The sequence below is a fragment of the Globicephala melas genome, chromosome 3 (assembly GCF_963455315.2).
Source record: "Globicephala melas chromosome 3, mGloMel1.2, whole genome shotgun sequence".
NCBI classification, from domain to species: domain Eukaryota; kingdom Metazoa; phylum Chordata; class Mammalia; order Artiodactyla; family Delphinidae; genus Globicephala; species Globicephala melas.
This window is the reverse complement of record NC_083316.1, coordinates 50,850,088-50,876,229: the sequence shown is the minus strand read 5'-3', so window position 1 is coordinate 50,876,229 and position 26,142 is coordinate 50,850,088. Positions and strand designations below refer to the sequence as shown.

Sequence of the window (26,142 nt, the reverse complement as noted above, 5' to 3'; positions counted from 1 at the left end):
TCCATACGTAGCTGTGTGAGCCAATTCCTCATTTTATATTACAGCCCCCAGCCCCTGCTCACACACTCCTGATTGTGGCTGTTTCTCTGGAGAATCCGAAAACGCCCAGTTTGGGAAAGATTTTCCACTCACCTCTCAGTAGTGTTTCTCTCTTCCACGGTGAGGACAGCTGTGCTCATCCAAACTATACGTCCCCAAATCACAACCACAGACAGATTCTGATCATTTACGTTTGCCTCATACAGCTCATTTGGCAGTGAAAACTCTGCTGTGGTCCTCAGAGAGAAGGTCTTTCTATATCTGCCACTATTTTTGAGCAGGACCCAGATGCGGATTATCACAAAACCAAAACAAATAGATTTTTATAAAAGTTAATCAAGTGCTAGTAAGAACGAGAACAAGACTCTTCAGGTGATGTATCCTTTGCGCACTTTCCCAATACTCATTTCTTACCGCATCTGCTGCTTCTTACAGCAGGACAGACAGGAGTGGATTTTTTTTTTTTCCCAAATAATTCCCCTTTAAATAGAAATAATGACACAAACCCCCAAAATGTTTGAAGTGTATAATTCAAGAAGCATGAATTATACATGATTATACACCAGAGGTAATTTTAGGAATTAATTTCTATTTTCTACCTAAATTTTTCCTGCATCAGAAATATTTTGGTGAGGGTGAAGGGGAATGGTTTATTCTTTAATTCTAAGACAAATAGGAATTTTCCTAGTAATGGACTCATAGGAATATGATATTGAAGATAAAAAATCAAAAATTATCTGTATAGTGATAATGAATATCTGAGAGAGAAAAAGCCATCAGCTTTGCATAATTCCTCAGCTCAGGGAGTGGATGGCAAGGATGGAAATGAGAATTCCAAGCCAAATTTGAATGCTTCAAAATTAGACCCACTAAGGGAATAAAAGGGCCTAAAACTCAGAGCCTGAAGCTCTAACAAGCCATCATTCTGGCTGAAAACTAGAAATCCCACAAAGAGGGCAATTTAGATAATTACTATGTATTATGATTTTAAACTCCATTTTCGGGAAAGCAGGACCTCTTGTGGGTTTATTGACAAGATTTGGGTATTTAAAGAAGTGATGTTTTGAGACTGGTCTGGTAATCTCTTCCCATTCTTGTCACCGATGAGTCCTTCCCATCCTTTCACCCAGCCTCAATGTCACTTTCTTGAGTGTTCCCATCACCCAGTGGGAAGCTCTCTAGCCCTGGATACCACTCCTCACCCTCACCTCCATTTCTCTTTTCACCCCTCTACTCACTGATGCCTTGGAGAGGAGCTGGGTGGTCAGTGTCACTGTGGTAATGGAGTGTCCCCCTCTTCCTTAAATGTCTTCTGTGGGGAAGAAGCAGGTCGTTTCTTGAAACCCAGAATTCAGCCCACCTTGACCTGGGTCCAACATTTCTAGGACTTATGTAGGCAAACAAACAAGAAAGAAGGTGCTCAAGGATGGAGCAATTTGAGATAGACACAGTATTGAGAGCGGAAGTCTGAAAAATTCAGGGCCCAGAGAGAAGTGCTGAGGCCCCGAGAATGCAGAGCCGAGATCCATTCACATTCCACTGGCAGCTTCAGCAAGGCCATAATTTTGTTATTTTTTTCCTGCCTGCCTGTTTTCCTCTCCTTACTAGCTGAGGAAACCTTAAAAACCCTCAAATCAGCTGTGTGCCGGATGAAGAGGTCCTTGTGCTGAAGTGAGTCCAGGGAAGGAGAGAGACTCTGAGTGGAAATAATACTTTGTGACAGTGGAAGGGAAGGAAAGCAGGTCGGCCAATCCTGGGGCCTCTCCAAGAAAGGAAGGGGCCGTCTGGGGAAACAAAACAGCCCAGTGTAGTGTCAAGAATAAAGACTCTGGTCACAGAGAGACCAGTGTTCAAACCCCAGCCCCACCCAATATCTTGACCAAATACCTCAACTTTCTGAACTAAATGTACTAAAAAATGGAAATTTAAAAAATATTTAGCAGTAGGGGTGCTTTGGAAAGCTTCCAGGTGAGGCATGCTTCATCTAGAATCAAGAGCCAGCCCTGGTGTTTTATTGGCTCTGGATGGGGCCACTATCTTGGAACCACAAGGGACAAGTCACTAGGACCACAAGAATCACTAGGACCACTGTGCTGACATGCTCCAACTTGTGAAATAATCCCAGCTCCCACCTACCTACAGAGTGGCCTCTGATTAGGCCACTATGGGCTAGTTTCTGTTACTTGTAGGTAAATGCATTTCTTCGCCAACATATCTCACTTTAAAACATTATCTCACTGGGTTCTAAGTAAATATTATTTCAGATGAACTCATTTAATCATGAAGGAATGTATGCAAAGGGTATAGCACACAGTTGGTTCTCAGCACATCTAAACTATTTCTGCTTCCCCTTGGCTCAAGACAGACAAATAGCATCCCTTAAAGTATGCTCATGGCAGGAAGCCCAAGGCTACACAAATAAAAGCGAAAGTACTGCTCGTTGCTCTCAAAGCTCAGTCCAAGTGGCATCCTGTCCTTTATGAAGTTGTCTTTCCTGCCTACACCCACCCAGGCAGAGCTGATTGCCGCCTCCTTTATGCCTCTCCTATATCATCCACATATTTCTATTGTAGCAGTGATCGCACTGTTTTGCAATGATTTGTTTACATGTCTGTCTCACACAGATGCTGGGTGATGAGCTCCTCAAAGGGCAGGAGCTGTGTTGTATTTATCTTTATACTTCCAGAACCTAGTACAGTGGCTGGCCCATAGTAGGTGTTCAATGTTTGTTTTTTTTTTTCTGTGCTGTACGCGGGCCTCTCACTGTTGTGGCCTCTCCCGTTGCGGAGCACAGGCTCCGGACGCGCAGGCTCAGCAGCCATGGCTCACGGGCCCAGCCGCTCCGCGGCATGTGGGATCTTCCTGGACCGGGGCACGAACCCGTGTCCCCTGCATCGGCAGGCGGACTCTCAACCACTGTGCCACCAGGGAAGCCCTTCAATGTTTAATGAAGGAATGGATGGACCAAAAAACCAAGAAGGAAATGGGCAGGAAGGAGAGGTAGATGCTAGGGCATGTCCTCCCACTATTTTCTCCCCCTGTAGCACCCCTTTGCTCACTTCTCACATCCAAGCTCCCTACCCTTCCTGTCTCCCCAATCTTGCTAAAGTTCCCCTAACCTAGGCCTCAGGAAGCATCACTTTGGCTTACAGATTGGGAAATTTTTGTCCTCACTAGACAGCTGGTATGGAGAGAGATATATGTAAATCAGATCATGAAGCTTGTAGCCAAGAAAGCCACAAGACACGGTCCTGGTCAACAAGATGTTCATGGAAGTTGTCGTGTGAGGCTTCTGAGAAAGCTCTTTTAAAAGGGACACAATTGTCTTATGTTTTTGCCTTCCATCCTTCCTACTTGCTGGGAGCATGGACAGAATTTCTGGAGGTGAAGCAGCAATCTTGGGACCTAGAGGAAAAGGCCTGATTATAGAAATCTCAGGCCTGATATCTTTAAACCATGAAGCAATGTGTGCTATCCCCTATCCCTGGGTTTATAATTATGTGAGAAAATAAACCTTTATGTATGGATGCCACTAAAATCTGGTCTATGTTACTTACAGCTGAAGACAATTCCAAACTGAAAATCTAGTCTCCTTTCTTTTCTTCAGACCTGCCAAGGTCACTTCATTTTAGGACTTTTACACTTGCTATACCTTCTGCCTGAAATGTTTTTCTCTTAGATGATCACATGACTGTCCCTTCTCAAAGTCAGATATCAAGTTAGAACGTCACCTTCTCAGATGTCACCACGTTGCATCCATCATTCTTTAATAATACTATCTAATTTTATTTTCTTCATTGCTTTTATCACTCTCTGAAATGCTCTATCCTTTGCATGTTTCTTTTTGTCTTTGTTCATTCAGGCTGCTATAACAAAATACCACAGACTGGGTGGCTTAAAAACAACAGAAATTTATTTCTCACAGTTTTGGAGGCAAGGAAGTCTGAGATCAAGGCACAAGCTTGGTCATGTTTTGTGAGAGCCTTCTCCCTGGTTCATAGCCAGTGTCCTCCTTCTGTGTCCACACATGGTGGAAGGGGTGAGGGATATTTCTGGAGCCTTTTTTTATTAGCGCACTAATCCCATTCATGAGGGCTCCACCCTCATGGCTTCAGTACCCCCCAAAGTCTCACCTACCAGTATCATCACATTGGGCATTAGGATTTCAACATCCACATTTTGTGGGAACACAAATCTTCAGACCATAGCACTTCTTGATTATCTTCACCATGAATGCAGGGCCCTTCTCTATTTCAGAACTGCTATGTCTCCAGCACCTAGAAAAGCATGTGGCATATGGTGGGTGCTCTATGAATAGGTTCCCAGAAAGGAAGATGACTTCCAGAGTTGGAAATGAATATATTTCCCTATCGAATATACTGTCATATGTGTTGAATAGGTTTATAATTTAGGAAATTATGGATTAAATACCATTTATGTACTGACTACTGGATATAACATTGTTTACATGAGATAATGAATTTCAAGTTCAATTTCTTTTAATAAACTCATAATCTTGATCACAGATCATTTTATCCCCATATCCAGAAAACCCTGCCTCCCTCCCTTTTATTCCTGTTATAGCTCATCAGATTTTAACTCCTTGATGGAATTTTTTTCCTTGATTTAAAAGAAAGTTTAAATTTATTTTTTAAAAGAAGAGTTCCACTCAATCTCTGGTAGGTTTTTAAAAATTGATTTCTTGAGTGCCATTACTTATCCTCCTTACAGGTCCTATCTTATTTCACATCCTGCTTTGTGAAAATTATACTCAAGCCCTTTCAAAGGCACCTTGCCTGACTTCCTGTCCTCCCAAGTTGTTCCTGAACCTCTAATCTTTTCCATGGGTCCATTTAAAAACAGCAAAATTTTCTTAATCCCTTTGGGACCCTTCCATCTGTTCTGAATTTCAGTGGGAGGAGCATGGCAGGCAATGAGACTGCAAGTAAGACCTTGGCATTTAGGAGAGTAAATTATTTCTTTTAATAGCTAGAATGTGCTTTTTCATATAAAAACCATAGATGTAGACTCATAGACTAGGGCCATCCTATTACACACCTGTAAGGAATAAAAAGCAGACTAGTTCGAGTAAGTAAAGCGTTTACAAGTTAAATGGTAAAAGTTAAGTCCGGGAATACAGGTTGGGGACAGAGATCGTTAGTTGTTTCCCAATATCTGCTCTCTCTCTTTTCCTTAGTAATAAAGTCCTCCTTTTTTTTTAAGGTGGCAGTGATAAAAGAATACATTTCCTAGTCTCCCCTGTAGTTAGATGTGACCATATGATGCAGTTCTGGAAGAAGTTTTGTTTGGGTCTGCTTAAAAAGAGCAGACCCAGCTGGGAAGTGTGGCTTTCCTCCTTCATCCTTTCTTCCAGTCTGGAACTGGGACTCATGGCTGCAGCTCCTATAATAATCTCACATCATAAAGTCAGATTGAGGATGGAAGGCATAAACAAAGAGTGGGTGACAGAAATGCTGACTTCCTGGAGCCAGCACACCGGTTCCGAATTGGCCATTCTAGGGCTTCTTTTCTGTGAGAGAATAAACACTGGTGTCTTTGAATTTTTTGTTCAGTGTAGGCAAATGTAATCCATTTTTATACAAATGCTCACTTGGGGAGTTTTAAAAAATATCCCAATGCCCAGGCTGCCTCCCAGATCATTTAAATCAGAAACTCTAGGGATAGAATTCAAACATCGACAATTTTTTTAAGTTTTCTGGGTGATTGCAGTGTGCAGCCCAGGTTGAGAATCACTGCTTCAGGCTGACAGACCTCATATTTAGCAAGTTCAAGAATCTCCTGGGGGATGGGGTGGTGCATGTTAAAAAAAATGGATTTTCAGGGCTCCTTCCCCAGAATTTTGGTTCTTTCGGTCCGAGGGCACCCCAGGTGATTCTGAGACGGGCAATGCAGGGAACACATGTGAAGAAACACTGCTTTAGGCAATGGGGCATCTTTGGAAGTTTTAAAGCAAAGAAGTGACAAGATCAGAGGAGAGTTTTAGGAGGATTAGTCTGGATCTAGTGAATAAATTGAAAAGAAGAGGTGAGAGACTGGTGGTAAGGAGAACAACTGGGAGGTACTACAATAGTTGATGGCCTGAGGGGACATGATTCTGAACTAAGTGGGTGGCCACAGAAATGGGGGAAAAAGGGGAAGATACAATAGACACTGAAAAAGATAAAATACTACAGGACTTACTAACTGACAGAATAAGACCGAGGGGGACTTTAAGATACTTATTTTTAGTGACTGAATAATACCCTAGGGGTTTGATGACTTCTGGGTTAGTATGTACTTCCCCCTTTTGCTCGAACTCAGTTAAATTGCTGTAGATTATTAGTTTACTGTTTATCTACACCTGCAAATGTAATTTTTGTTAACCTGATTGTATCTAGAGTTTTCCATTAGATTGGAAACATTATTTGCTAAATCAACGCTTCTATTTAAAGGTTTAGACACATTATCCTAGCAAGGGTCTATTTCACAAATTTTAGTATTTGTTTATAAATATATCTAAATATATGTAAATGCACAAGCAATATACATATGTGTAAATATGTGTATAGACAAGCAATTGAATGTTTTTCATGAGATTTTTACTTTTTAAAAAACATCATGTCTTCTAGAGCAGAGGAAATAAATGAACTGACTGGTGGTTTAGTTACTGCTCTGGAGCTTGCTGTATGTAGTTATCTTTTTGGATGAGACACATCTAAACTTGCAAGGGCTAAAAGTTTAAAGAATGGTTTTTTAAAAATGACCTCAATAGAAAATGGTTATTTAACTATTCACTAAAAAGCCACCAAGCAGATGTTAGGGTGATATTTTATCAAATAACCTCAAACATGATTACCTTCTGAGTAATTCTAAAATACACACTGCCCACTGATTCCTTATGATAAGGAACACCTATGCCTCAGAAAACAATCTTAAGTGTGCTCTTCAAGTCCTCTCATTTAAAAACCAACATTGGTTTTATAGTTACAAACCAGAAAGAAATAACAGTCAAATGTAATAGAAATATAAAATGTAAGCTAATGTATTTGCTCCTTTTTTACTAAAGTGTGTGTCTGTGTCAAGACACAGTTTCTTTTTTTCCTCTTATTGAACTACAGTTGATTTTTTCAACATTTTCTATTTTATTGTTTTTTAAAAGTATTTATGTATGTATTTATTTATTTATTGGCTGTGTTGGGTCTTCGTTGGTGTGTGCAGGCTTTCTCTAGCTGTGGCGAATGGGGGCTACTCTTCGTTCCGGTGCGCAGGCTTCTCATTGCGGTGGCTTCTCTTGTTGCGGAACACAGGGTCTAGGCGCGCAGGCTCAGTAGATGTGGTGCACGGGCTTAGATGCTCCGTGGCCTGTGGGATCTTCCTGGACCAGGGCTCAAACCCATGTCCCCTGCATTGGCAGGCAGATTCTTAACCACTGCACCACCAGGGAAGTATAGTTGATTTTTAAATTGAAATATATAACACAGTGTCTTTTAAGAATAGATTTAAAAATACCAAGTAAACTTAATGAACAAACAAGATGCACATTTCCTCACGAGCTTGGCACTTGGTGCAAACATGAATGAAACACAGCCTTGCTCTCTTGTACTTCACGGTATAAATAATAAAATGATGATGAGTTTCCTAGAGTTTGTTTTAGGTTTAATTTTCCCTCTAATTGGAACATCTATTAGAAAGCTCTAACAAGGTGAAAGTCATTAGATCTGTTCAAAACATAAAAAGGCTAAACTTCAACTGGCAGTGGGAGACCACGTATCTAGATTCCCTATGACGTTTAGTTTGGTTGATAAGAATAGCACATTTCTTTAATTTGGTGTGAGGCAGTCTTTTGTCACTTGCTCCTGAGTATGCTACGGCCCTGAAGCAACAGAATCAGCACCACTGAGGGACCACCACCTAATCACGTCTAGCCATGCAGATCAGAGAAAGTGAACGTCCTACGTGTGGACTGTAGGTGCATCTATGCCTCCTCCTAACATTCTCTTTGGCAGTTGGATTTTGCTCCACCTTCAGACAGCAGTAACTAAACTGGTTATAGCAAAGTGCTCACCATATTGGGGATTCTTTGTGAACACATCCATTTCATACAGAAAGCATTCTATTCCATGGTCACAAACCCCACCCCTAATATGAGCTACAGTCTTGCAAATGATAAAACACTGGGTGCTGGGAAGTCTGTGTGCAAAAGTGTTGAGAAAGTATGTAGATAGTGTTGGGCAAAACACCATCCCCACTGGGCGAAACAAACAACCCAAAGTGTGTATTCTACTGCAGATGGGTGAAGGGAATTTGCTATGGGTGGAACTTTCTTCTCCCCACCCCTCAAATTCATATGTTGAAGCTCTGACACCCAGCATCTCAGAATGTGACCTTATTTGGAAATAGGTTGGTGCAGATGTGATTAGTTAAGTTAGCATGAGGTCATACTGGTACAGTAGAGTGGGCCCCTAATTCAGTAAGACTGGTGTCCTTATAAAAAGGGAAAATATGGACACACACTCACACAGAAGAACATGTGAAGATGGAGGCTGAGATACTTCAACAAGCCAAGAAACACCAAGATTGCTAGCAAACCACTAGAAGCTAGAGACAGGAGCAGACTCTTCCTCCCAGCCCTCAGGAGGAACCAACCCTGCCTTACCTTGGTCTTGGACTTCTAGCCTCGAGAACTGTGAGACGAGAACTTTCTGCTGTTTAAGCTACTCGGTTTGTGGTGCTCTGTTACTACAGCCCTAGAAAACTGACACAGAATTGTGCTCCCATCATTACCTCAGATGGATAGCATATTCTTTTGGTGCAGATATAACTCACCTTTCACTATTTGACCAGTGAGAGTTAAAATTTAAAAACCCAAACACCTGTAATAGGAAGGAAACATAAAGGACAGTGTAGGTGGCTTGGCATGCTTGCCAACCAGGCTTATTTTACTATACCTCAGGCCTCCTCCATCGTGCGGATTAAAGAAAGCTGAGTGAGCTGCCTCCATGGTCAACAAATACTCCTTCCGTTCTCTACCACCCCACGTAATTGCTGCAGTCTCAGCCGAAGTGCTGAGAGGAAGCATCACTGACTAAGCTGCAGTTCTGTATTCTCTCTCTCCCATTTCAACATCCTAGCAAACACGACAGGGAATGGACAAAAAGGGGGGCTGGAAAATACAGAGCAGAAGAGTCAAATAAGAATCAAACAAAACTAAAATAGACCAAAAAACGAGAAGAAAAAACACAAGGAGAGATGCAAGGAGAAAGGAGAAAAACACAGGCGTGGCTGGCCAGGAAAGTAATTGCTGAAAGGAAAAACCTAAAATCTGTGGGTATGGATCCCTAGGATAATCATTCTGTTGTTCCCGGAAGCCATTAGGAGATTAAGATTCTCCTTGTGATCATAGTATGTTCACATCCTGACAAATTATTTCTGGACTTCAATCATCAAACTTCCTGCACGTGCTGATTTTTTCGTAGCTCAGTTCTGTAAACAAAATCTATGTGATTCTACACGAATTAACATAGAACACTAGAATGATGAAGCCGGACAACTCAGAAATCATTCAATTCAATTATTGAGGTGTACAGAGAATTTAATAGTCTTGTCCAATGGCATAAGCTTTGTCCACATAGCTTATACCAGAGCTAGGCCAAAAGATTTTGTAAATATTATGATTTATGAAGAATCTAGGTTGATGTATACCAAGGAAGTATTTCTAAACTTAACTACTTTTGAACTTTCACATCTCCATATTGCTTTTAAGATATTATAGAAGAGGCCTTTTGGTAGCCATCTGGGAAGTTTCAACCTAGAAAATTCCTCAGAACATAATGTAAGAAACCAAAGTAAACAAAAATTTATTTCAGCTAAAATATTTATTTGAAAAATATTTGAGGGGCAGATTTTTTTTAATATAAATGTATCTTGACCACCTGAATTTTAAATTTCTTATTAGTAATTACAGTTACACTAATCTGAACTTAATAATAGCACTTGCTGTGTGCTAGGCAGTCTTCTAAGTGCTTCCTGTATGTTACTTTACTCAATCCTCAGGATGCTGTATGGTTTGGTCCCATTATTTATTAGCCCTATTTTGCTGATTAAGAAATTGAGGCAGAGAGAGACAGCATCTTTGCCCAAGGTCACACTATTTATGAGTGGTAAGGCTGAGATTTGAACACTGGCAGTCTAGCGCCAAAGTCTAAATACTTAACCTCTGTGCCGCACTGCCGTTTACCAGCCTATGAAGCAATTTGCAATATCAGTACACATGTATCCCTAGTATGGTAAAAACAGGATTTTATCTGGGTCTAATCTGATTTAGAGTCAATGCTCTTTCCCACGACAGCTATATTGCCTCTCACATTAGCATACTCAAACCTCACTTTCACTCTAATCAGCAGTCACTAACAGAAGGTCATGGTGTGAATATCCAGTGCAACAAAGGTACCACATCAGCAAAGGAAAAGGACTCCTAATAACCAGCCCACCACCACAGCATAAACTCCTGGGGTTTGCTGGAGGTTATTGGTTCTTCTGGGCCCTCCTAGCTTATATGCTGTATTCTTTCTCTCTTCACTCTCAGGAGATGGTGTGGTTGATAGAACAGGCACTAGACCAGAGAGCATGAAACCTGGGTTCCAGTCTTAGAGCAGCCTGGGACTGGCAGAATACCCCTGTCAGGGTAGGCATCACCCACCTGGCTCCCTAAATCCTCTCAACTACCCCAGGAGTGAGCATGACAACTAGTTTACAGATAAGGGAGTTGAGACTTAGAGAGTAAGTAATTCCATCAAGGTCAGCACAGATGGTATTCAGCTCCGGTTTGCCTGACTGTAAAATCCTCATGTACACTCGACCAAGCTGTCACTTTAAATCCTCCAAATCTCAGATTCCTCAAACATAAAACAAGGATATTTTGCTAAATCAGTACTCTGTGTATCATGGAGCCCTAGGGATTCTTCAAAGATGTCTCAGAAGTCATTTTTGGAGGGAAGTTCAAGGAGACAGGGTCCAGACAACTGCCTACCCCTGCACACACACATACACAGAAACATTGAGCAGTGCCCCTCTTAGCTTTAATGCCTAGGAGAGGATCAGCATGGTGAAGGTATAATAACTGTGGTAAATCAAGCCATTCAGAGGAGACTTTGGATTCAGCTGCCTGGCTCTGCCCAGAAAACATCCAATGCCTTTGAAAGAAAAGGCTGTACCTGAACTTCTGCTGATCTAAACACAATTTGAGAAAGTGTTTCAGTTGTATCTGTGAAGATGGCCTTCTTACCCAGGGTCAGCTAGTGAGAAACACAGTCCAAGTTTTCTTCTCTTGTGTTCACCATTCCTTGAGGGTTTCAACTGGTCAGGGATGAAAGGGATGTAGCATTTGTGGCTTAATTCTTTTTTTTTTTTTAACTTTTAACCCAAACTGTATTTTATTATATTTAGACATCATCCATTTTAAGAAACACCACTGTTTTATGTACCATTAGGAATGAAAAGATGCTGCCACTCAATATGATGCATCATCCATTGTAAAATGAACTGTAAATTCAGAGACATTAAAATGTTAAAGACCTTAGGGATGATGAAATTGTGGGTCTCAATAGAGAGGTCTCACAATGCCATGGGCTACCTGTGTGGTTTAATCCAACTCTGTTTTTGCTCTTCCTCTCTGTTTATCTTGCCTCATTTTCCTTTACCCTGTCCACTTTCAACACTGCCTTCTTCCTCTGGCCCCAGAGCCAGGTAGTAGAGAAGAAAGGAGTGGTCTGTGTTGGTAAGAAATGAGACAATTCATTTACTCCTTCAAGTCCTGCCTTTCCCCCCACCTGTATTCCTACAAAGAACAACGCATTGGTGCTTAGATGACCACTATCAGGCAGGCATCTTGATGAATGCACAGAGAGTCAAGATTTACTTTATCCCATCCTTGTAGCTCGTATCCCTTTTGCTAAAAGCTACATATGTAGAAAAGAATAAAGCCAATGAAAGTCAAGTGATGAGTTCATCATACCTTTTTGATGGTGATCATACCTTTCTAAAAACATTTATTGAGGTATCCTTTACATACCATAAAATTCACTCATTTTAAGTGTGCAATTCATTGATTTTCAGAAAACATACAGTTGTACAAGCGTCACCACAATTCAAATTTGAATCATTTCCATTACCCCAAAAAGATACCTCAAGCTCATTTGCACTCACACCCTGTTCCCACTCCAAGCCCTAGGCAACCACTAATCTTTCTGTTTCTTATAGATTTGCTTTCTCTGAGCATTTCATATATATGGAATCATATAATACTTGGTATTCTGTGACTGGCTTCTTTCATTTTGTGTACTCTTTTGGAGGTTCATCTATACATTAGCACATCTCAGTACTTTGTTTTTTTTACGTGACACCTTTTTGAATGGCAGCATTATATGGAGGAAATTTCACAGATTTCAGAAGCATGCAAATCTGGGGCCAAATCAAAGTTGTACCACTTCTTAGTTGTGTGTCTTTGGGCAATTTCCTTAACCTCTCTAAGACCCATTTGTAGAATAAGGATACTAATCCCTCCCTCAGAGGATTATTCTATCAACTAAATCGATTTTGCCAGCAAACAATGGGCAGTCAAGAAATCTAGTCTTTCTGTCTACATTCCCCAGGAATCACTGTTTTCTTACCCCTGCATTAAATTGTAAATTGAATCCTACCGCCTCCCTACCAGCCTTCACATGAAGCTTGAAATGAGAGCCCACATAACTAGCAATATCAGGAATGGAATTCCGCCAAGGGGAATCACATCCTTCATTAATGGAGCCCAGATGGTGAGGATCTAAAGGCATTTCCTTCAATATTGCTGTCATTTTTTAGAAAGAAGGTTAAACTGTATTTCATTGTTATTTTAAGGAGGAAAATGTTTCGAATTGTATTCTAGAACATTCTACAGAGTTGGCCTTACTTTTGCAAGCCTCTAAGAACAACGTATTTTCCCACTAATTCTTATAAAACTGCCCCCAATAACATCAACTCTCAGATAACATGTAAGTAAGTAGTAAAGGGCTATAACCCCCTGAATTCATAAAATTCACCTCAAATCCTCAAAACTCAACTTTTAGCCAATAGTTTCAGACTCTTTCTTTCCTAAACCTTTAGAAGAACCTGAATTTCATGTGTGTAGCAGAATAGACTAAATTGAACTCCTTGTTCATTTCTCCAGTCCATCTTTTCTCATTAGAACATATCAATTTGAGTTCCAAGTTAAAGGAACTCTGGATATAAGCACACCATGCACTCTTGGACACAGAGTTTACATAGATGCAGTTCCTTAGCCCTGAGCCCTCTTTTTCCTTCTGAATCATTGTTTCTCCACAGTTTTCAGTCCACCATGATTCCCTTTTGTGTTTCTGATTGTTTTTCTCTCTTCTTCTCTGAGATTTATCACAGCTTCATTTCTTCCCCAAATTCCTTAAACACTTAATTCCTTTCCACCTCCTAGATTCACTCCCAGATTTACTTCCTATTAAGTATAGTATAACAGTTAAAACAGAAAAGGATAATACTTTTCAATATTTCTACTAAATTAAATAGGTTTACAACATATTTTATGTATCTCTCACTTCAAGGAGGTTAGCACAGTGAATCATTTTTCATCATGCAAAATGTCTGTTGTCAAATGTAGACTAGTTATTAAGAGAGGCGACATATGGCTTTCTATCCTTTATATACTAATAATTGTCACTATATATATTAATGGCATTAAAGATAACAAAGAGTGACTCTTTCAAAAAAGTAAATTAGATATAATTCCTACAAGTGATCAATCTGCAACATTATCAGGAGAGTCTGACTAACTAGAACTTCTACTGTGATAAAACCATACTCATGAAGACAAATAGATAAAAGCTATATCCAGACCGAATCAAACACTTAAATCAATGTATCTGCATAAGGAGTCCTGTGTTTCCTTGCTCTCTGTACTTATCTGAAAATAGGAACTGTTAACAAAATCCAGGACTAACTTTTCTCCCACTATTGAGAGATCGGGAAGGAGTGAGTGCGGTCTCAGGAGAGAAGCTTTCACTCACTGTCTTATCACCTAAAATAGGCATGAGAATCCATAAATGTGATAAAAAGAAATAAAAATAATTGGGGGGGGCACAAAAAGCTTAAATTTAGTTAGATTTGTGAATTTCCCCAATCTTTAAAAAGATTTCCTCATGTTAAAACTTCCCTTTCATACACTACAGTGAAGAGAGTAATTTATATCCAAGACTTTATTTTAGGGAATTTATTTTAAATGATATCATAGGAATTTATCTCATGGTGTAAATAGTTTAGTAAATCTGGGATTCAGCAAAGATTTTTCCCCTACTGCACAGGGCTTTTGTGCAGTAGATGTTTAGCAGCAGATGACAAATTAATCTTGAGGCATGATGATTTAACTTCAGTTTGGTGCCCAAACATTCTGCAAAAACATCTTAAGCCCCAAATTCCAACATGTGGCCAGCATATTGAAAGTTAATTTTAAAAAAAAATCACTTAATAACCCAAATATTCAATACATATATAAGAATCACACAACTTTTGGATAATAATTTGGTCTACAGTCTGTTCATAGCTCTCTAGAAAATCCTGATCTCGGAGTGATTGGTTAAAACCTCACATTTGCAGAGGACATCTCTCAGGCCTCAGTCACCATAAATATCTGCCCGCATGCACACATCATGTATATGAATTACCAAATAATGCCAAGAGTCTCCTACCCCGAGATGGCAGCAAGTTTTTGGTGTGCCTGGCGGGCCATTTCACAGCCTTTGGTTCTTGTCTTGTGCATTTCCCCCCTGAGTGAGGGGCAGCTGACAGAGACGTCCCCGATAGAAATGACCAATTCTCGGTACAGGGCCACTTGCGTGTTGAACTCTTGGACAAGCTGGAAAAGAGAGCGAGTTTCTTTCGTAAGACACTGATCAGGAAGTTTCCTATTTTGTGTTACCTAAACAGAGGCTTTCGCTGACCCCTGAGCCACCTCCCCAAATCTCCTGCTAAAGAGCCTACAGATTGTTTAAAGATTGGGGCACAAAGATGTAAGTTCTCTTCATCCAAAGCAAGTGTTTATTTTTCATCGGTAAGTCTCGTCATGGAAGCTCTGTTTCCAGACCTACTTGCCGCCACCCGTTCAGACTCAGTTTCTGAAGAGCCAGAGCATATTTGGAGAGCTACCATGCCACTCCCAGGTAACTAGAGAGTGATGCTGGGAACTCTCGCATAGAAGTCTCCCCTCTACCACAGCTGGGATGTGGATTTGAATTGGCCTGGGGATAAAGGCCAAAGGTGGGTTATATTAGGCAAACCATTCACCTCCTGCCGGACCACTGAACCGCTCCGGCCGGGCTCCGAGCTTGACGGGAAGACTGGCTACAGCCTCTGAGCTGGAACCTTCGTCCCCTCCGCAGAGCCCCGTGCACTCTATTTGGGTTTGTTTGCTACTGTCTCCCCACAAAGCAGCACTCTTACCTACTCAGCCCCTCCCTCCCTGGTGAGCCAGCCAGTTCACCGTGTCTTTCCTATCTGCCGTTCTCCGAGGGGGTAGAGGCACGACCTACAGCCGCTGACCCCAAGACCCTTTCCGCGGCACTTCTTGGCGGGGCCAATACGACCCGGTGTCACCCCGAATCTGGGGGACTGCAGATTTAAAAATAGTGCATGTGCACGTGACCGGCATGGAGGAGCTGAGGGTGGCGGAGTTCCTGGCACTCAGGCAAAAGATTAACGTACACGATTCCCCCCACCTCTCCAAAAAAAAACAAAAACAAAAAACAAAAGGAGGCGCATTTTCCACCTACCATCTTGCAATCGTCCAGGGCTCGTTGGGTTTTGTGGGCGCTCTCGGAGCCGCTGCCCCTGCGCTCCCAATCCCGGCTCTGCAGCGGGGGCTTGCTGATCTGGAAGATTGAGGAGCGGGTGGACCGGCTGGGGCGCTTTTTGCGCCCATTCGGTGCAGAACTCATGCATACACATCCACCAAGCCGAAGCCGCTGGTGCAGTGCGCCCCGGCGCGGGCGGCCAGGTAGTTGCCCTGCGCGCCGCCTCCAAGCAGCCGGAGCCGGGACCCGAGGCGCGGCGCTCACAGGCTTGGGACTGGCTGCGCGGGTGGGTAACCTTCAGCTTGAAGGAGAGCCGGGGAAGCGCTGGCTGTGCCGTGCAGCATCGCTTCCACTAGCAGTGAGGAAGGAGCTCGGTCAAGTTCTGCTCAGCAGCACTGCCGGCCCTGTCCCGGGAGCTGGACGCTGGCGCGGGCTCGCACTGTCTTCCGCTCGGCATGGATCGCAAGGCTAGGCGAGAAGGAACACGCCGCCCGGCGGTTCCTAGTTTCCATTCAGATGGGTGAGCAGCTTTCAAAGCCTGCGCTGCCAGGTGGAGGGGAGGGCGGGCAGGGGGAGATTGTCGCTCTAGCCTCGGGTGTCTTCCCGCAGCGGCTCTCCGTTCGTCTATCTCCTCCCTCCCCCGTCACCAGGCCTGGAAGGGCTGGCAGTCCCCGAAGCAGGCAGTTGGTCGTTGTCTTGATTCTTCGTCTCCACGGGGCTCATCTGTTTGAGGATCCCTAATGAATCCGTGGCGGGACTGACAGACGCAGGGAATCGGTCCGGCTGACGTTGTTCGCGGCCCCGCACATTGATAGGACAGGAATACTAATGTGATCCGTCCATACAACCCCCTTCCCCCTCCAGGGTTTATGCACTTATCCAATCAAATCCCCGGGAACATCAATTGCAATATTACTTCATCTGCTCTATTATTAGAAACGAAAAGTGTCATCAGAGTGGAGCACATTGCCACATGCTGGGACATAAACACGGATTTCAGATCAACCAGTGTGAGCTTGAGGCCCTCACCTTCCAACACATTCCGGGGCCACAGATTAGTAAAGCCCAACGAGGAGGGAGTGAGGTTTTTGCCTCAAAAGGAAGATCTCTTGATAACAGTTTTTAAAAATAGCTTTGTTTCCGGGAGTTTTGTCGTTGTGGTGGTGTTTTTGTTTTTGTCTATGTTCACCATGTGCCGGGAGAGAAACCTGCAGCAGTGGGGGCAGAATGCAAGAGGGCTTCAGTCAAACTGGTCCTCAACCCATCCCATCCCATCTTAACGAGTCAAGCTCCTGGTCTGAGATTCCAGAATCTCAGGACCCAGCTCTGAGAGTTTCCCAATAGAGATTTGAACAAATGAGAGCCAACAGGCCTCCCTGGACACTCAAAATGACTCAACTCTCCTTTATGGGACATCAGTGACCCAGAGGCCAATGGAGGTGGCCCAGGATAGTAGGGAAGATGACTGTGTGAAAGGGGGCCCTGGGGGGTGAGTTCCTTGGCCATTTAAGTTCACCCTGACCATTGGCATCCTAAGATTCTTGTGGAAGGAAGAGAGGCAGCATGGGCATTCAACTCCAATGCTCTGAGAATGCTTGTTCCCATGCATGAATGGTTTGTTTGGAGGGGACAGATAAAGAAGTCTGCCACAGGGGAACGACTTATGTGTTGCAGAGCCTAATGAAGAACAAAAAGGAGGTTTCTGGTCAATCTCTTAAGGGGTTATAGAGAGGGAGAGCCAGAAATAGCCAGAAAGGCTAACACCCTAAGGAGACATTTCTAGAAATTTTTTACAAGGCAGGTGAATATAATGGGGTAGTATAATAAGAAAGATATTTGGTCTTTGTCCTCAGTTCCTGGCACAGAGCTCCTAAATCCCTTGTAATTTCCCTAGTGATAAGGGTGATAGGAGCCCCTTGTCACCAGAAAGACCAAGACTTGATTAGGCATTTGGAACTTTCAGGCCCCCCCCCCCCCACCAACTTCCTCAGAAGGGAGAGAGGCTGGAGACTGATTTAATCATGAATAGCCAATAGTGTGACCAATCATGCCTACATAATGAAACCTCCATAATGAAACCTCCTTAAAAACCCCTAAACAATGGGGTTCAGGGAGCTTCTGGGTTGGTGAAGACATAGGTTTGCTGGGAGGTTGGCATACTCAGAGAGGGGGCATGGCATCTCCCCCTCCCCCCTCCCATACCCTACGCATCTCTTTCTGAGTCGTATTCTTTATAATAAGCTGGTAAGTAAAGTGGTTTCCCAAGTGCTGTGAATCATGCTACCAAATCTGAGAGGCATTTGTGGGAACCCCCGAATTTGTAGCCAAGTTGAACAGAAGTATAGGTAATCTGGGGATTTTATACTTGTGACTGGTCTCTGCAGTGAGGGCAGATTTGTGGGTCTGAGCCCTTAAACATGTGGGGCCTGACGCTAACTCCAGGTATTGAGTTGTAGGACACCCAGTTGGTGTTGGAGAGTTGGAGAAATAGTGTTGAAAAAGATACCGTGTATTTGGTTGGGGAGGAAAAAACCCTAACCAGGGGATATCTGAATGGATATTCACCTGCATTTGCATAGTGCTTCACAAAAGATTGAGTAAGTTTTCCCTAAGGACGAGTGGGGGAGAGAAGCATCAGCTCCCACCCCAGACCTTGGTGTGCTATTATCCTCCAGGAGTTTAGATGGTAGGGAGACCAGGGTGAAGGGCTCTTCTGTTGGCTGAGTCTCCCCAAATGTAGGAAGATAAGGAGGTTAACTCTTAGCCAACTCTGACTGTTCCTTTTTCCCTCAGTCTCAAATTTCTCTCTACCTCATGTGTGTAGGGAGGAGAGGTCGAAGAACACATCAGGTGGTTTGGTGAAATTTTCTGGGATTTGGTGAGTGGTTGGGATGCTGAGGGAAGGTATAGGGAGGCGAAGGAAGGATGGATAATACTCATTTGTAAGTTAAGTCTTGTGATATAGACCCTTGTGTTACCACTAACTACCTCTCTCCCCACTACCAAACTTAAAAGTCTGCTCCAACCCAAGGTTGGTGGTGCTTTGGAAAATTAAAGGAAAAGGGACTGCATTTTACATGTGTGTGGACCTAGGATAGAGAAAACAGCACACTGGAGGTGAGTCTTCTGGAAATCTTTTGTCACCACTCTGCTGTTTCATCCCCTGTCCCTGCAGGGAAATACTGCCACCAGATTTGAGCGTCTCCAAGCTCCTTAGTAGTGGGTTTCTACTTCAGCTACAGCCATCTGGTTTCTACTCCCCGCTTCTTCTGCCTAGAGACCATTTCAACAAATTAAAAGAAAAAAAGGCAACACAATTGCACTGCTCTGTTTCTATGCCATATTTCTTGCAGTAGGTGGGGGAGGAGGGGATAAATGGGTCAAACTCAAGGGTACATCTGAAGGACCACAGATTTGGAAACCTGCTGGGGGATTAAGCAGAAATTGTCATTTGTAGGTGCCCCTTGGTCTTCCCTGATACACAGCCCAAGCCATTTTCTGAGAGGGAAGAAAAATAGCATCAATCCCAGAGCTGTCTCTCTGAGGGACAAATGCTGTAATCAGAATAGCAGCAGGCAGACTTAGTTCCCTCACCTTCCCCCTCATTCAAAACAGCATGAATTTACATTCCTGGGGCTGACTGCCAAATAGAAGGGTGAAGTGCAGTTGGAAATCCCAATAACAAGGGTACATTTTCTGGTTATCTAGACCCAACTTTGGCACAATTCTGTTAATGGGTCCTCTATAGGTAAACAACTTTGACTCAACTCACATCCTAGATTCACTGCAATATAAGATCCACCTTACATTTCATGTTCTCTCTATGGTAATTTTAGAGAAGTTGTTTTGATTTAGAATTGAGAATTTAAAAATTGAGTACTAGTTAAGAGTGAATATGAACAACTGGTAAGTTTCTTCAAATTGGTGCTATCAGGAACCACAGTGCGACCCAGAGATGCACATCTCAAACTGGGCTGTGCAAAAATGGTAAAGGACCTTATCTGTGTGGGTCTGTGACAGAGGCGAAGAAAAATACATTAAGATGCTGAATCCTGAGAAGTTGGAAAGATCTGAAAGGAATAATCAAATTATTTTCTATTAGTGTAAAAAGAGATTAAGTGGGCTTCCCTGGTGGCGCAGTGGTTGAGAGTCCGCCTGCCGATGCCGGGGACACGGGTTTGTGCCCCGGTCCGGGAGGATCCCACATGCCGCGGAGCGGCTGGGCCCGTGAGCCATGGCCGCTGAGCCTGCGCATCCGGAGCCTGTGCTCTGCAACGGGAGAGGCCACAACAGTGAGAGGCTCGCGTACCGAAAAAAAAGATTAAGTTATTGCAAAGAATTTAGTGAATAAACTATTTAGTAAATGGTTTATTTCCACTAAAACCAGAAAGAAGTACAATATATTGGAATATTTATTAATTTCAAAAATATTTTTGAGCATTTTTATTAGATGCAGTTCCAGGTTTTATTGGTCCTAAAACATATAACTGGGGGCCCTTCTTTAAGAAAAAGAATCAAAATTAGATATATGGTCTTGGGAGGAGCCTATGCAATGAGGTTCCCTGCAGTTAGGTTTTGTTACCTTCATGGTAAATTGCCACATTTGTTGTTTATTATATGCACAGTGGGCATCTGGTGTTTTGCCTCCTCTGATTTTATTCTCCTTTTTCTTATAATAGCATCTTAAATTTCCTTTGAGAAAACCAGTCTTCTTTCCCTTTTTGTCATATGACTCATGGGTGGGCATATGAATCAGACCTGGCCAATAAGAGTACTATCTTCTAGTAGCCACAATGATTGGTTTATTAGTGGGTACGAAATCTAAACTGAAGTAATGAACTTTAGGCCTTGGGACTTTTTCTAGCTCTATTACGTTGAAACATTTGAAATTGCTATTACTCAACCATTTTAGACCTACGTAAATGACAATTTTATATATTTCAACCTAATATTGAGAGTTTCTTTTCCTTGCGTTGCTAGGGGATAAGATGAAAGTCTGCCATTTCTGGTGCCACTCACGATCAACAAACTGCCTGAGAGCCAACCCAGAGAAAATCAGAATGGAGAGATGGAGAAAGATTGATTTTTGCGGGATGGGGAAGGATAATTGACATACAACATTATAGTAGTTTCAGGTGTACAACATACCAATTTGATATTTGTAGGTATTGCAAAATGATCACCAAAATAATCTACAGATCTTCCTCAACTTACAACAATGGAGTTACTTCCCAATAAACTCCTTATAAGTTGAAAATATGTGAAAATGCATTTAATACACTCAAGCTACTGAACAACATAGCTTAGCCTAGCCTACATTAAACATGCTCAAAACACTTACATTAGCCTACAGTTGGGCAAAATCATCTAACACAAAGCCTATTTTATAATAAACTGTTGAATGTCTCATATAATTTATCACATACTGCACTGAAAGTAAAAAACAGGATGGTTGTATGGGTACAGGATGGTTGTAAGTATATTGTTCGTTTACACTTGTGGTAGCGTGGCTGACTGGGAGCTACTGGTGCCCAGCATCACAAGAGAGTATCATACTGCATATCTGCTAGCCTGGAAAAAGTCAAAAAAATTGTATGTCAAACCATTGTAAGTTGGGGACCATCTGTAGTTAACATCTGTCAACATATATAGTTACATATTATTTTTTCTTGTGATGAGAAATTTCAAGATTTATTCTCCTAATGACTTTCAAATGTGCAATATAGTATTATTAACTTTAGTCACCATGCTGTACATTATACCCCCTTGACTTATTTATTTTATAACTGGAAGTTTGTACCTTTTGACTCCCTTTACCCATTTTTCCCACCCCTCTCAATCCCCCCCACTTCTGGCAACCACTTCTCTTTCTGTATGCTTGTTTTTTTCTTTTCTTTTCTTTTTTAGATTCCACATATAAGTGAGATTATATGGCATTTGTCTTTTTCTGACTTATTTCACTTAGCATAATGCCCTTGAGGTCCATCCATGTTGTTGCAAATGGCAAGATTTCATCCTTTTTTATGGCTGAATAGTATTGCTTTGTATATATATACCACAATTTCTTTGACCATTCATCTATTGATGAACACAGATTGTTTCCATGTCTCAACTATTGTAAATAATTCTGCAATGTACATAGGGATGCATATAACTTTTCTAGTTAGTGTTTTTGTTTTCTTCAGATAAATACCCAAAAGTGGAATTGCTGGATCATATGGTAGTTCTATTTTTAATTTTTTGAGGAAACTCTGTACTGTTTTCCATAGTGGCTGCACCAATTTACATTCCCACCAAGAGTCCACAGATGTTCCATTTTCTCCACATCCTTACCAGCACTTGTAATTTCTTGTCTTTTCCATAGCAGCCATTCTGACAGGGGTGAGGTTATATCCCATTGTGGTTAAATTTGCATTTCCCTGATAATTAATGATGCTGAGCACCTTTTCATGTACTATTAGCCATCTGTATGTCTTCACTGGAAAAATGTCTATTCAGGTCTCCTGCCCACTTTTAATTGGATTTAAGAAAATAATTAATTTACTTTTTACTATTAAGTTGTATGAGTTCTTTATATATTTTGGATATTAACCTCTTATCAGGTATATAATTTACAAATATTTTCTCCCATTCAGTAGGTTGCCTTTTCATTTCGTTGATGGTTTCCATTGCCATGCAGACGATTTTTTAGTCTAATATCATCCCACCTATTTATTTATTTATTTTTGCCTTTGGTTTGGTGTCAAATCTAAAAAATCTTTGCCAAGACAGGTAACAAGGAACTTGCTGCCTATGTTTTCTTCTAGGAATTTTATGCTTTCAGGTCTTATGTTCAAATCTTTGATCAATATTGAGTTAATTTTTGGGTATGGTGTAAGATAGTGATCCAGTTTCATTCCTTTGCATGTTTCTGTCCAGTTTTCTCAACAACATTTAATGAAGAGAAACTGTCCGGGTCCCACTGTGTATTCTTGGCTGCTTTGTTGTAAATTAATTTACTATATATGTGTGGGTTTATTTCTGGGCTCTCCATTCTGTTCCATTGATCTATGCATCTGTTTTTATGCCAATAACATACTGTTTTGATTATTATAGCTTTGTAATGTAGTTTGAAATCAGGGAGCATAATGCCTCCAGCTTTGTTTCTTTCTCAAGGTTGCTTTGGCTATTCAAAGTCTTTCATGGTTTCATACAAATTTTAGGATTATTTGTTCTATTTCTGTGAAAAATGCCATTGGAATATTGACAGGGATTGCATTGAATCTATAGATTGCTTTGAGTAGTACGGACACTTCAATGATATAAATTCTTCCAATCCATGAACACAAATTATCTTTCCATTTATTTGTGTCTTCAATTTCTTTTATCAGTGTTTTATAGTTTTCTGTGTATACGTCTTTCATGTCCTTGGTTAAATTTATTGCTAGGTTTTTTATTTTTATTTTTGTTTTGATGCAATTGTAGAAAGGTTGATTCTTAATGATATTATTTGAGCACAGGGATCCAGTTTTGCCTTAAACCAAAGTATTCCTACAATTTAAGTTAGGTGAACCAAATCCCTTTTAAATTAACTCAGTTTGATTTGAGTTACTACCATTTGCAACCAAAAGAGTCCTCATTAATATTATACATAAAGAATAATTGCACACAAGTATAAAATACATCAGATCAATTCATCATTTAGTACTTAGTCAGTGTTCACTATGAATAAGCCACTGTGGCAAAGACCAGAGAGAATGCAATAAAATTAAAGATATGATTCCTTCTATGGTACTTACGCTGGGAGGTGAACACACACACACACACACACACACACACACACACACGCACACACACGTGAAATCAAGAAGAACAATAAATATATATTAATGTTATATTCCAATGTGTATAAATACTTTAAGAATTTAGAGATGGGATCAACCTCTCTGTAGGCTGAAGTTATTAGAAAAGACTACATGATAGAGATGCAACCTGAGGTAGGAATATGTAGAATCTGGATAGATGAAGGAGTAGGGAGAGCTCTTCAGGGGTTGGCTAATAGCAAAGGCACAAGAGTGGAGTGGAGTGCACAAAGAGCCTGACCTGAATTGGAGAGAAGGAAGAGAGGCTAGTGTAAGAGTGCTGTGGGTAAGGTCACAGAAGTAGAATAAATGACTCAGTTCCTTTGGTTTAGGAAAAGAAGGAAGATAGTAGGTGAGAAGCAGAGAAAACTTAACAGTTTTCTTTGGTTGACAATAATGTACATGATTTGAGGCCACATTGGGAAGCAGATATACCAAAGGACTAACCTGATGTCTACCACTGACTTCTTATATTTTTAAAGGACTGGATTTGGGGGTTGAACTCCAGTGTTCTGAGGAATTGATGATGCAAATTATGGGCAGAGTGGGAGTTAGTGTTATCTAAACATAAAATGGTTCACATTACTTAGACCTTTTAGAGCAAAACAGAGGAGTTTGATCCTGATACTGGGTTGGGTGAGACCTTGGGCAAAAGAGGACCACTGCCATTTCGTGATTATATGAATTAAAATGAGGCAAGTGATGCTTTAAGAAAATTAATCTGGCAGTGATAGGTAGGATGCATTGGAATGAAGTGGTAGTGAAGCCATTTATTAGGCTATTATCATAATCCAAGTGGACAAGGAGCCTGAGTGTGCCAATAAGAATCAGGGAGAAATTTTAGACTATTTTAAGGTAACAGCATTATCTCAAGAAAGGACTGACTAGAAGATAATAGAAACTATCCAATGTAAAAAGCAACAGCTATTTCAATATCCCATGGAAATAGCAAAACCCATTGGCAATTATCTTTGAAATTTGCATCTAACTTTGACTCTATAGAGCTGTTCCTGTCTTGTATGTACACAGAACATGTACTCATTGGCCAAACTCCAGCCTGCTTTGTCCATGGATTCTACTGTGACCTCTTTCCTATTGACTAGACCTCTTTCCAGCCAACCATGGCTCTGGCCTATGTCTTATCTGCACCTTTCCAAAGCTAAACACTAATCAGCTACTGCTTTGTTGGCCCTATTTCCTTTTGCTGGCCCCACCAACCTTACCTGCAGTGGCCACTCCTTCCAACACAACTTGGTTCTTTTGAGGACACTTCTGGACCAGCCAAGTATGCTGAAACACGCACTGGGGAAACACTGCAGTGGACAGGCTATGTCTGCAGAACCAGTTCCTTAACTGTCCTCTGACACAGCTCATTTCTGGCCATTCTATTTGATACTTTGCTTCATTCTCTGGTTTCTCTTTGCTCTCTCATTCTCTCTCTTTCATTCTCTCTCTCCCTCTCTCCCTGTCTCTCTAATAATCACACAACTGACATAAGTGTGACTTTTCCTTGTTCTAAAAAAATACATATTCAGATAAGGATAAAGTCCTCTTTGTTCACCATCCCAGCCTCAGTCCTCTCCTGCCTCCCCAGAAATAATCGTTCTAACCATTTTGCTGTGCAGATCTTCTGTTACACAACTGTTTACTTACATGTCCTTGAAAAAACATGTATTTCATTGTTGTTTATATATGTGTATGTTTTTATAGAAATTATATATTATATGTATCATTCTATAACATGCCTTTCTTTTTTCTATTTTACTGTGTCTTTGCAGAGGCTTCTGTATTAGTGCACATCTGCTTCAATCTTGTACTTCTGTGTGGTATTCTGAATAACAGATACATCACAGTTTACTAAACCATTCTCTAGTTGGGACATTTAGATTATTTCTAATATTTTAATATTATCAATAATGCTGCAGTAAAATTCTTAAGCATGCCCTCTTCTTCATATGCCTTCATATGTGGGTATATATTTCATTAGTGTATATGAAGAAGTGAAATTGCTGGGTCATAGAGTATACGCATTTACATTTGTAAGAGATACTCTGAAATTTCTTTCCAAGGTGGCTATAACAAATTACATGCATGCTGGCTAATTTTGAGAGTACCTGTTTCCCCACATACTGGTCAGTTTGATATCATTAAACTTTTTCAATTTGTGCCAATTTGACTCTTCATATTGATGCTATATTCTTACCTCTCAGCCTTCCAGTTTCTCTTAGGATTTCACTGATTTAGTCCTTCTTAACATCTCTGAATCTCTGTAGACTGATACTCTATAGCCTGGTAATTATCCCCTCCACACACTTGCGGTACTACCCTCCCACCCATCAGGGTCGCAGAATGCCTGCTCACATAAGTAGTCTTGAGTGGGTGCAGCCCATCTCTGAAAGACTGGGCTTCCA

General features: G+C 41.3%; 1 protein-coding gene across 2 annotated transcripts in view; it reads right to left on the bottom strand.

The window, feature by feature from the left end:
• The window catches only part of RGS7BP (regulator of G protein signaling 7 binding protein), a 118,645-nt gene extending 101,897 nt beyond the window's left edge, over positions 1 to 16,748 (bottom strand). The window contains exons 1-2 of one of the 2 annotated variants that reach the window (XM_030844113.2): positions 15,870 to 16,748; positions 14,790 to 14,956 (exon numbers count right to left, since the gene is read on the bottom strand). In XM_030844113.2, coding sequence (XP_030699973.2) covers positions 14,790 to 14,956; positions 15,870 to 16,034 — 332 coding nt within the window. In that variant the 5' untranslated portion in view covers positions 16,035 to 16,748. The remainder of the gene's footprint in view (positions 1 to 14,789; positions 14,957 to 15,869) is intronic. The other variant, XM_030844103.2, reaches the window with a different exon arrangement.
• Positions 16,749 to 26,142: the final 9,394 nt, after the last annotated feature.